The following is a 12,489-nucleotide window of genomic DNA, read 5'->3' as shown; positions in this document are numbered from 1 at the left end:
GTGGAGTGTTCTTTAATTAGACTTCACCGAGCCAGTAACAAGTGTGAGCTCCTGGATCACTATAACAGTCTTGCCATGGAGTCCCAGACTGTCTCCCCTCGATCTTTCCACCCAGGCAAGCTGGACTTAGTGATAAATGGTCATTTACACCAAAAATCACAAATATCCAGGTTACTCCCAGTCCCAAGAGACCAGTCACTTACCCCAGGTCAATTGGTGCCCTAGATCTTACACCAAAGACAACACCTGTATCCAATCCTGTAATTATCTAAAGGGTTATTAACTAGGAAAAGCAAACGAGTTATTTACAGGTGAAAGCAAGCAAACATCTACACACAAATGAGTTAGAATCCAGCCCCTAAGAGTGACCGATTTGTAGTGATCTGTCCATTCACAATGTCTTTCAGAGCAGACCCTGGGATAACCCTCAGAGATCTCTTGCTTCAGTTTAGTCTCTGGCCCTGTGAGACTAAACAGCAAAGAGATGAAAAATCATCATGTCAGCTATTTTTATTTCCCTCTTCCAGCATTCAGATGTCTGGGATGAGGCCTTCTGCACCTACTTCTCCGTGGGTGGATGGGGAAATTAACAAGTTTTATGATGGCCCACTTAATTTTTGAGAGCCCTCCTAGATGGGCGGGGGGACAATTCCTATGCCTGGGTTCACAAGCTCAGAGCAAACATTTTCAAAGTAATATAGCATGGAATACAGACATTACCAATGAGATTAATGCATGGAGGAACTTACAAGCATTTCATAGTCTGAACACTAAATATGTTCTTAGAGGACCGTTACCTATTTTGAATAACACTAACATACTGGGGAGCTGGTTTGCTTTCCAGCTATGAGTTTGTCAGCTCTTAGCTCACACCTATCGCCTTGGCCAGAGCTGGCACTTGGTTTACCAGCATCACACTCCTGTTTTCTCTCACTTCCAGTGCGGCTGACATCTACATCCGTGAGTACTTCCACGAGTATGTCACAAACGGGCACCCCAGGGCAGTCCCGCTGAGGATCAAATACACAGACCGTTCCATCAGCATGACCGACCCCGTCACTCAGCTGTATTGCTGCCTTTCTCCAGACCAGAGGACCTTCAGGCAACCCACTCAAGCAGAGATCGACAGGCACCGCATTATCATCACCACATCCATGCTGTCCAAGAACCTGAGGGTGCCCCCTGGATATTTCACCCACATCTTGATAGATGAGGCAGCTCAGATGCTGGAATGCGAAGCTCTGATCCCGCTCTCGTATGCTACTTTTGAGACTCGAGTCGTCCTAGCTGGGGACCACATGCAAGTGACCCCTAAGTTGTTCTGCCTGGGAGGTGAGCAGTCGGCCGACCACACCCTGCTGAACCGTCTCTTCCAGTACTACCAGAAGGAGAAACACGAAGTAGCTCTGAAAAGCAGGATCATCTTCAACGAGAACTACCGCTCCACTGCGGGCATCATCGAGTTTGTCTCCAAGCATTTCTACGTCAGCAAAGGCAACACCATCCATGCCAGCGGCAACGTCCCGCCCCACCCTGAGCTCCACCCACTCATGTTTTGCCACGTGCCGGGCTCCACCGAGCGGGATATGGCCATGACGTCCTGGTACAACGTCGCCGAGATCATGCAGGTGATCGAGAAAGTGCAAGAGATGCACCGGAAGTGGCCAGATGAATGGGGAGCCCGGGACCTGAAGAGAATCTGCGTGGTCTCCCACGGCATGCAGGTAGGCAGGACGGCTCCAGGGCGAGCCGATGTGTTGTCGATCCATCGTTCTGCACTGGAGCTGCATGGGACGCATTGTCTGTAAATGCCAAACGTTGGACTCGGTTTGTTTTCTGTAAACACCCTTCTCTACTGTTGCTGGCAAACCCTGGCTGCCGGAAGTGTGAATTTACTTTTGTCCAGTGCATTTTGCTAAGGGGGTGTTCACAGCATATGGGAGTGCAAGGGACGGGTGGAGCAGGGGTGCCTGATAAGGGGACAGTTTTAGGTAGGGCAGAGAGTCTGTAGCACAGCAAATCTGCTGAAGTCCTTTTCAGCCCACCTGGCAATCCAGAATTTTCCTGCCCTTTTCCTTGATGTCATTCCTCCCCTAAGCCTCGGGGGTCCATTTTGTTCTTGAAGTCTCCTGAATGTGATTCCCACTGCCCGCCCGCAGCTGCAGGTTACCCCGGTGAGTCTGTGTGTGTCCTGGGCTCCTGGGTAGAGCTCGCAGAGCTGAGGGGCAGGGTCTTAGCAGGATGCACCAAGGTTGGCTTGCCCGGCCTTCCCGGATGGCTGGTGAGCCTTGGATTGTTAAACAAGATGCTCTTGCATTGCGTGTTCCTAGGGAGCCCCTTCGGTAGTGATGGTGGAAATAAAACAAGCCTGAGCCCATCAAATCTTCTTCTCACCTAGTGGCCGTGTGATACCTGCTCTCTGGAGATCAGGGGCTGGGTGCAGGTTGGGGGGAGCTGGGGAGCTGCTCCCTGGGTTGTAACTTTGTGCCTCCCTTTCCCACCAGGTCAATGCAATAAGGCAGGAGCTGAGGAAGAAGCACCTGGGAGAGGTGGCAGTGGAAAACTTTGAAAACTTACCAGGTTTGTATCTTGCTGAGTGGCTGTTTTTGCTTTGGCAGGAATGGAATCCATTCTCAGTGGCAGGAAAAAGGAGCCATTCTACTCCGGGCTCTCCCTCTAGGCTAGTGAGAACTTGCGTGGTCACACCAGTGAAAAGCTGGGAGAATATTCCCACGCTGCTGGGCGCTGCAGACGGGTAAAGGGGCAACCTGGACTGAATGCTGGACGACTAGCCGAGGCGCCTCTGGCACCTTCAGTATCCTCCTCTGTAAACCGCAGAGGGGAGAGCAGCTGCAGCAGATGTGTCCATATGGATATGGGGCAGCCGCACGGGCATACGGTGCCATTCTGTTCCGTCTAGGTTCTTATCCTGTGCCCAGCATACAACTGCTGGCTGAGCCGTGTGTGTGTGTGTGTGTGTGTGTGTGTGAGATGTTGGGTGCCCCGCCTCAGATACCTTTTTAAGGGACCCTGCTGAGTACCATACTCTGAGAACTGGACCCCTTTAAGGTACCTAAATTGGGTACCCAGAATCACTCGTCACTTTAAAATTTTTATACAGGATACAATAAGCGCTTGCACACTTTCTTCCCCTCACCCTCCGCAAGAAATCGGTGAGTCGCTTTTAGCCCCTTTCCATGTTGCTGCTGGTCTAGAAAGCTCTGCCTTTCTTTTCAGTCCTTGCCAGCAGTGCTGGAGATCTCTTCCTGTCCCCCACATTACCCACCTCCCCATCACTACCTTGTCATGCCCAGGCATCAGCGGCATGCAGTGGTGGCTACAGGAGTTAGGGGCCCAGAACTGATCTGGCTAGTTTAAAATGGTTCCCGGTCATTTTTTACACGTGAATAGGGTTTTAAACTGAAAACCGGGCTCCTGAAGTACGTCTGTATCCTAGTGTCAGCCCATGAAATTAGTTGGGTATCTCTTTATTTCCTGAGATGCATGAAAAACCTGGACATAGGCACTGATCCCTTTTATAATCCCGGCCTGCAGCCATACAAGCAGAGATGCCCGTACATGCCAGAGCCCCGGAGACTGGGTATCGTGGTGTGATTCATGTCTATATTCAAAATTCCCAGGATTCCAAGGGAGAGTCTGGTAATGATGTAAAGGAAGGTGATACATTGTAACCAACAGGGCATCCATGAGAAAAGGCCTCTGGGTACTGACACAGTATAACTGACACATGACTTCCCAGTGAGGCTCCTTGCTGAAATGTGACTGCCATGGGAGCTGAAGGAAGAGGGTTTTGGTTTGTTTTTTTAACTCTCAAGCCAGAGAAGATTGATCTAGTTCTTTATTGGTTTTTTGGTTTTATGGTGCAGCGGAGACCTCTTGTGGTGGAATTAATGAATGCCTGGTGTATGTTTTCCATCTCCACATCCCTCCTTCTTGACAAACCATTTTCAGCCTCTGGCTGGTTTATGAACTCATTGACTGGCTGTTTGTTATCCCTAGTGTTCATGGTTACCGGAGCCAGATGGCATTGTTTCTACTCTCAGACTGGATGATCAAAACTTTTTTTTTTTTAAACAGGTGAATACTTCCCTTCCTGCACGAAACCTCTGATTCCCATTGGGGTTTTTGGAAAGAAAAGCCCGTTCCCAAATGTCCCTGTGAACAAACCCCATTCCCACGTGTGTTCACGAGGAGCAGATAACAAGGGGCAGAACGCTGTCAAATTGAAGAGTGGCTTGAAATCCAAATGTTAATCCACGAACACTGCTCTTGTATTAGTCACCTTGCTCTGCCTCTTGCTTTATCTTGGACTCCTCATGTGGTGCCTGGGTGTGAGGCCCCTGTGATACCAAGGACTCTGTTTCATTGGGCTAAATCTCAAGTCACTCTTATAACTTAGGGACATGATCACATGTGGGTGTTTTTAGTCTGTCACTCCTGGGGGTCCACATGCAGCGCTGTGTAAGCACGGACACCTCCCAAAGACGCATGCTCTACCCAGAGAGTCCTTCTCGCTCTGTTCCCGTAGGTAACCTTTTTCCTCTCTCCTCTTGTTCCATGCAGGGAGGGAGTTTCGGCTCATCATCATCAGCACAGTTCACACCAAGGAAAGCCTGCTCAGCTCCGCCTCCCCCAACATGGAGTTCTTCAACGAAGCGAGGGTGCTGAACACCATCATGACGAGGGCCCAGTCGCAGGTCATCGTGGTGGGAGATGCTGTGGCCTTGTGCTCCTATGGCCAGTGCAGCAAGGTCTGGAAGCGCTTCCTCCAGGAGTGCATTGAGAAGGGCAGTGTGACTCCGGAAACGCTGACGCTGGAGCAGATTAAGCAGGCAGTGTCCGACAAGCAGAGCTGGATCCGGGGAAGCACGGAGCTGCTTGAGGAGGACGACAGCGACACGGATTCCTGGACCTCCGAATTGGATAACACAAATCCCGATGATCCCATTCTCCAGGAGCTTCTGGATGAGAGCAAGAACGTCCAGGTGACTGTTTCCGAAGAAGGGTTGCTGAACGTGAGCTCCGAGGCGTCGGACCAGCAGAACGGTCGGCTGGAATATGTCAACTTCTCCTCTCCCACAATGCAGGAGTATCTTCGCATGCACCCCAAAATGTACAAGAGGTGTGAGCTGGTCAAAGAGGGGTTTGACAGAGCATCTGCCTTCGCCTTCGAAGACTCGCCTCCGCTCAACATTCAGATCAAAGGCAGAGTTCGCTGTGGCATGGCTTTCACTGGTGACCAAGTGCTAGTGGAGCTCCTGCAGACCAGCGCCCCTGAGGGCGGCACCCTCCGTCCCCAGGGGAGAGTGGTGGGGGTGCTGACGCAGGCCGAGCGACAGCGGGCCTTCGTCTGCACGATGGACGAGTATGACCCCCGCGTGATGATCCCCATCGACCACACCATCACCAAAATATTCGTCCCAGGGCTGAAAGAAAAACCCAATGTCGTCCCCATTCGCAAACTGGTAAAGGGGAAGTACCAGGTGGTCAGGTGTGAGAAGATAAACCAGGAGATGAAAAGAAGTCAGCTCTTCTATGTCCAAATTATCTCCTGGCGGGAAGGTTTTTACTACCCTCTGGGCATAGTAACAGACATCCTGCCCATGGCTTTGACTCTGGAAGAAGGCTTGAAGATACTTGATTTGGAATACGGTCTGGCAAAAAAGTACCCAAGCGAGGTGACCACGGAGCTGGCCAAAATTACCTCCAACAAATCCAACCCTCCAAAGGAGAATCGGAGGGACTGCCGGAGCTACCTGACCTTCACTGTCGACCCCGCAGGCTCTAAAGATTTGGATGATGCCATAAGTGTCCGAGATGAGGGCAATTGTTACGAGATTGGGATCCACATCGCAGACGTGGCTGGCTTTGTTCCCAAAGACAGTGCTTTGGATATGGAGGCGAAGAAACGAGGCACGACTTACTATGCCCCTGGTAAGGAGCCGCTGTGCATGTTCCCACCCCGGATCAGCCAAGACCTCTGCAGCCTCCTGCCACAAAAGGATCGCCACGTGATCTCCCTGTTTGTCACTGTAGAAAAGACAACAGACAGGGTGATGAAAGGGAACTTCACTGTGTCCACAATCCACTCGGACCGGCAGCTCTCCTACGAGGAGGCAGAGAGCATCATTAAGGACCATTACAGTGGGGAAGCGAAGGCCCTTCGCTTTGACACCCTTGAGGACTGTGTAGCTGTGGCTTATCACTTCTCCAGGGTCCACCGACAGTTCAGGCTGCAGGAAGACTGTTACTACGACCGGCTGGATGAGGAAAGTACCCCAGGCAACAGGGGATCCCACCAGATGATAGAGGAGTTCATGATCATGTTCAACAGCTTCGTGGCCGAGTTTCTAACCAACAAAGACCACACCAAGAACGTCACTCCTCTCCGGTGTCAAATGGAGCCCAACCCCCAGCAGGTGGCTCAGATGAAGAACAAATACAGCCACATCATCCCTTTGTCTATCCACCTCTCGCACCACCTGGGAGCTCTGCCTGCTGGCCCAGCCTCTGCTGGCCCAGCCCCTGCTGGGCAGGGTGAGTTCAGCCTCCTGACCCCACTGTGGGAGCACCTCCAGTCAGCTGTGGATGCTCGTGATGTCCACAAGATGCTTGACCTCATTGCTACCGATGACATTCACCCGAAGCTCGCCCCCATCGTCCTGGAGTTCAGGAGGCTGCTGAGCCGCTCCTATTTCAGTCGCTCCAACTCGACCGCTCAGTCTAAGGCAGGACATTATTCCTTGCACGTCGACTCTTACACCTGGGCCTCCTCCCCCATCCGCCGATACCTGGACGTCGTGGTCCAGCGGCACCTTCGTTCCGTGCTCTGCAAGAAGCCAGTGCTGTACTCCTTGGAGGACATCGAATTTCTCTGCCGGGACTTCAACAGGAAGAACTTACGGGCAGTAACCTACGAGAAGAGGGCCCACTCCCTGCAGATGGCCACCCGGCTGAGGTGCCAAGTCCGGCAGAAGATCGCGTTCGTTGTGAGTGTTGAGGGAATTGATAGGTTCTTTAAAGCCTTGTTCCCGCTGAACAATGAGACCCTTCCGGATCCCCAAGTGATCAACTACCGGGCTCTGCAGTTAGTGGAACAGCCCTCGTTTAGCCAAGAGCGGAACAGCATGAGGCTGACGTGGAGGCGGCGAATGTACTCCGTGGCGAGCTCAAAGGAGCACACCCCACGGTCCTCGCCGCTTCGGGACCGCCACATCACCCTCTTCAGCGCTCAGGTGTGGGAAGACGTGCTGGCGGCCATCAGAAAGGAAGAGTTCGAGAGCGTGATTGCTCTCCTCAGGCAGGGCCGGGCTACGCGCCAGAGGCAGGTGGGGAGAATGGAGAGAAGCGACTGCTCGCACTACGTGGGGCTGTCTCTAGAACTGAGCGCCGGGGATGCCGTGCAGCTGCAGCTCACCACGGGGGTTCATCGGGGATTTCTGGTGCCTTTTGTGCAGCTGTGGAGCGTGACGCCGGGTTTTGACGTCTGTCTGGAGCACACGGAAAAGCCCATCAACTGCTTCTCGAATTACGCCACGCAGGCGTCCAAGGACAAGTACAAGAATCCATCGGACTATAGCAGGGTGTGGCAGCCGCTCAGTGCTATGGAATCTGCTTCGTGTGCTGTGGCAGAAAACGACTCCATTGTCCTGCAGGATGTCAAAATAACCTGGGACAAGCAAAGAAACAGCAAAGAGCAGCTGCAGGGGACTTTCTCCTTAACCAAAAGCTTCCTAGAGGAGTGCGCCATTGATGTAGACTTCAACCACTGTTACTTGTGCATCCGGCTAGAGGGCCTGACGCTCAGTGGACGCCGTAATGACGAGGCGTGTCTTAGCCACAGCCTCCAGAAACTCAGCTTGTCCAACGAGAGCACGGCAGGTGGCAGCTTCGTGGTTGATCCAGCTACGTACACTTGGGTAGCCCATGGGCTGCCCGAAGAGTGTAGTGACAATGAGAAGCTGGACAGAAGTGGACTGAAGACTGTGAATTTTTACATCCATTTTATGTCCATGGAGACGGTTCCTGCGGAGATCTCCCAGGACTCAGCCAGGTTTACGGTGGAGATCATTCCAAAGATGCTTCCAGATGTGTAAGTATGGGTGCGATAGTCAATGCATAGCTGGTGATTTCAGTCATTTCCAAACCAAAGCCGATACGGGGCTAGCTTTCCCCATGCCGCCTTCCCAAACAGAATGGAGCCCTTCTGAGGCGTGTACCTGGTCCACTGAAAATCCTCATGTCCCTACGCAAATCAGCCAGGCCCTTGGGCGCTCTGTGTTTTGGGTTGTCACTTTTTCAGCCATTCCCGAAACACCCCGCTCCCTGCAGTCCTAGCTGTCTTAAAGAGCAAAGGATTGAGGGGCTAGGAAAAGAGGCAGCCCTTGGGTGACAGCTCCGACTTCTGTTACTGTAGCAATTCACCTCACTCTTGCTACAGCATCTTTCACAAACCACTCAGCTTGAAAGGTTGTTCATGGTTTCTTTAGTAGCCCCGTGCCCCCTGATTTCTTCTTCTCCTTTATGCTGGTTCCTTTGCAACCGTGCCTTGTTGAGACAGCCACTCTTCGGGCAGATCTATGGCCTGCCTTTCGAATCGGCCTCATTAACGGGCTGGGCGGCCAATCTCACTCGAGGTAGCTCTAGCAGAAGAAGAGGAGCTCTGTGTGGCTCAAAAGCTTGTCTCTCTCGCCAACAGTTGGTCCAATAACATACCGCCTCACCCACCTCATCTTGCTAATATCCTGGGATCGACCCAGCTACAACTACATGTAGTTCTGGAGTGACCTCTCCCTTGGTGCCTTGAGGTTCAGGAACAGTTGGGGGCTAATCACCCTGTTTCACTTATAAAAACAGCTGGGATGTGATCTGTGCTCCCTGCTGCTCTGTGAAATACAATCCTCTGCCCCCCAAATCCTGCCTGGCTCAGTTCTTCATGCAGGCGGGAAATGGGTCAGCGGTGCAAAGTAACACTAACACTAATCCAACATGACTTCTTCACAACTTGCTTTTAGCGCTCTGCTTCGAGCCTTTGTTGAACGAACAAAGCAAAGTGGGAGGCTAACGAAAGGCAGTTCAACAAAGCTGCGTGTCACATTTTTCACCATGTGGGGCTATGTTTCAGTAACTCTCTGTTTTCCCTTCTATCAGCCGGAAAGAGAATGCAATCTGGAAACTACAACATGCCTCAAAGCTCGCCAAGAGCATAGCGCTGGGCCGGGAGCCTCCCCAGACAGGTAGGTGCAAACGTTCATCGGGTGCACAGGCTTCTCTTGCTCAGTTCCCAAAGGAAATGGGCAACGGTTAAGACCATACTTGGTGATGATAATAAAACGATCTGGCTCCTACTTGACTTCTCATGCTTTGAGAACTATGTATCATTCTTTCCATGGAGAAACTGAGGCACAGGGCAGGGAAGTGACTTTCCTAAGATCACCCAACAGGCCAATGGCAGAGCCAGGAACTGAACCTAGGTCTTCTGAGTTCCAGTCCAGTATCCTATCCACTAGGCCACACTGCCACTTCCATTGTGCTTATACCACTCTTGTCGGAGCCCTTGGGAACCATTAACTAATGCCCCTGTGAGGCAGCTGAATAAGAGTTATCCGTACGCTGTGAATGGGGAAACCGAGGCAGAAAAAGTAAAAAATCTCCCTCAGTTCCTGCAGGGGTCTCTTAGCTGATGTGAGTGTTGAGATCTGACAGGTCCCGGATATATGCACAGTCCTGGTTCTAGGTTCGACAGAGGTTACCTTTGTTAATGGGTAGCCAATAAGCAGATCGTTTGTGACAGGGCTGCGTCAGCTCCCTTGTATTGTGGGCTACCTGCTTCTACCTAGGTACGTCCCCGGGAGTCCCAGCTGTCAGCCCAGGCCCTTATGATAGAGAAGCGAGTGTGCTCCCAGAGAGAGCTCTGCTGTTCTCCGCATCTGCCTCTTCTCTGTTCCCTGGCTAGGGGTTCCCCTTTCCAAAAGGGAATGGAGTCACAGGACCTAGCCGCCATATTAGAGCAGCTAAAATTTAACCCTCTGGATCTTTACAAGTGATTCAGTGGCAGAGGGAGTTGGTGTCAAAGTAGGATTAAATTTGGGAGTTCTTGGCTTGGACCATGCCGTGCTCAGTGACACTGCAACGTGTGCTGCTTGTTTGGTGCCCTCTGTAATCTCAGTTTAAAGTTGTTGTGTGTTCTTGTCTTTATTTTTTTAAATGTAGCAGAGAAAAAATCCAAACTCCAGACACAAAAAACCTTTGATATCCCTGGGAGCCCGAGGAAGCTCAACCAAAGTCAAAACAAGGCAATCCTAGATGCTCTAAGAAAACCCTTCACTCTCATCCAGGGACCACCAGGTGAGACAAGAGGGGGTACCTGCATGCGTTTGTATGGGTGATAGGACTTTTTATGGAAGCCGCTTGAGGCCTGGCCTGCCATTCCCCCAGAGTCCTCTGCTCGTGACATTCGTGCCAAGGCCTTGAGGTGACGTGTTCTTTGTGGGACCACACGCAAGCGAGACAGAAGTAGGGTGGTGCAATGGCACTCAGGGCTGTGAAAATCCATTCAGTTCTAAATTCTCAAACACGCCAGCCTGGAAGTCCCTCTGCTCCACTCGCCAACGACGGGGTGTCGGAACGTTCTCAGCAGACCTTGTTTCACCCAGGCACGGGGAAGACGGTGGTTGGCGTCCATATTGTCTACTGGTTCAACAAGCTGAATGAGGAGAGGCTGGAGAAGGAACCATCTCTGGACAATGCGGAAAAAGCAAGAAAATGCATCTTGTACTGTGGCCCATCCAACAAGTCTGTCGACGTTGTTGCAGGTAACTTGGCATCCTGACTGCTGGGGGTCACATGATACAGGCTTTTTATTTACCCCTTTTTTGGGGGAACTGGGAGTGAAGAGGGGGAGAGATCCTAGCGTACATCTTAGGCTGAAATTCTTAGATGCAAACAAGGCAGTGGCAGATCAGAAGTTGCAGAGGGGGTGGGAATAGTACATCTGGCAAAGCGAGATAATGCATGTTCTTAAATAGCAGATAGTCCCTGTGCTCAGGGTGCCTGGTGCAGCTTGCATTGAAGTCTGGGATTGCTCCAGCATCCCTTTGTTCTATAAAAGACCCCTCACTGACCTGCTCTCAAAGGAGCTTGGAGATCTTTGCCTTTTGAGTGCAAGGCTGTATATTGGGACCCTGAAGCTAAAAGGGCTTGTTGCCGGGGGGCATCTTAGAAGAGCAGGAGTCCTGGTGTCACTCAGTGGAGTCTATTCCACTCCCTCCCCAGAGATGCTGTTGAAGATGAAGGGGAACCTGAAGCCTCTGAGGGTTTATGGCGAGGCGCTGGAGTCGATGGAATTCCCCTACCCCGGGAGCAGCCGGCACTTCTCCCGGAAAGCCCTGCGGGATGCAAAACCTAAGCCGGAGCTCAGGTAGGACAACGCAACCCCAAGCAGATTAAAGCGAGAGTGTATCCTGAGTTCAGCCCACCCTGGAGCTCAGGAAGCTATCCTATAGTCTGCTCAGGAGAGGGCAAATACATCATATTGCCGTACACGGGGGATTGCAGGTTGGGAGTGGGAACTGTGGGCAGGAGGGTCTCTGGACTAGAATCTGAATCCTTCCAGCACCATCAGATGCCACTTAGATCATGAACAAGGCTCCACCATCTCTGCCTATGCCAGGCCACTCTCTGTGTGTCTTCTCTGTTAAGTCCCCTATGTTTTCCCTCTCTGAGTATGTTCAGTGGAGGGTTTTCTGTCGATTGGCCCCTTTTGTGTGTCCCTCCAGCTGCCCACCAGCCCTGGCAGATGCTTGGACATAGCTGGGACATGTATTTAGAATGAAGCCGTCGTCTTTTCTGGATAACTTCAGAAATAGGTTACTGAGCTCTCTGACAAATGTTGACATTTGTTATCAATTCGTTCAGTTTACTAACTGGAATAGAAAGAAGAAAATCTTTTGGCCCATCTAGGGAGAAATAAGCATAGGGCCTGAGAAAATGTAAAATCTGGGATGTATTTCCTTAGAGATGCTGCTGGCGTATAACCAAGCTGGTACACTCCATTGTAGCGGGACATCTCCCAATGTGCGTGGATGTGGGTGTGTATAATATTTATATTGAAAAATCCCCCCTTTTTTTTTAATTTCAGTGAAATAATTTTGCATCACCGAATCCGGCAGCCGTCCAATCCTTTCTGGCGAAAAATCCGTGACTTTGATGCAAAAGTGAAAAGAGGAGAGCAGATCTCAGAAGAGGAGGTTAAGAAGTGAGTGAAGAGACCCACGTGAGAGGTCTGGCTATCGTTGGCTGTCGTGGAGCTGTATTCGTGTGACATAGCCAGTACCTGTATGCACCACAGTGCAGTCACTCCAATCCCCATCAGGGAGAGGTTTAGGAGGCAGTTGCTGGGCCAGAACATCAGCTGGTGTAAGTCAGCATAGCTGCATGGAAGTCAATGGAGTGTTGCTGATTTACACC

At 51.4% G+C, this 12,489-nt stretch overlaps 1 protein-coding gene across 1 annotated transcript in view; it reads left to right on the top strand.

The window, feature by feature from the left end:
- The window catches only part of HELZ2 (helicase with zinc finger 2), a 48,053-nt gene that overhangs the window by 24,844 nt on the left and 10,720 nt on the right, over positions 1-12,489 (top strand). Inside the window, exons 7-14 of the mRNA XM_034787316.1 lie at positions 941-1,724; positions 2,505-2,580; positions 4,585-8,113; positions 9,172-9,257; positions 10,234-10,368; positions 10,677-10,835; positions 11,296-11,440; positions 12,161-12,277. Of these exons, the coding sequence (XP_034643207.1) occupies positions 941-1,724; positions 2,505-2,580; positions 4,585-8,113; positions 9,172-9,257; positions 10,234-10,368; positions 10,677-10,835; positions 11,296-11,440; positions 12,161-12,277 (5,031 nt within the window). The remainder of the gene's footprint in view (positions 1-940; positions 1,725-2,504; positions 2,581-4,584; positions 8,114-9,171; positions 9,258-10,233; positions 10,369-10,676; positions 10,836-11,295; positions 11,441-12,160; positions 12,278-12,489) is intronic.

This window comes from Trachemys scripta, chromosome 12, assembly GCF_013100865.1.
Source record: "Trachemys scripta elegans isolate TJP31775 chromosome 12, CAS_Tse_1.0, whole genome shotgun sequence".
NCBI lineage: Eukaryota > Metazoa > Chordata > Testudines > Emydidae > Trachemys > Trachemys scripta.
This window is presented reverse-complemented; position numbering and strand designations above follow the sequence as displayed.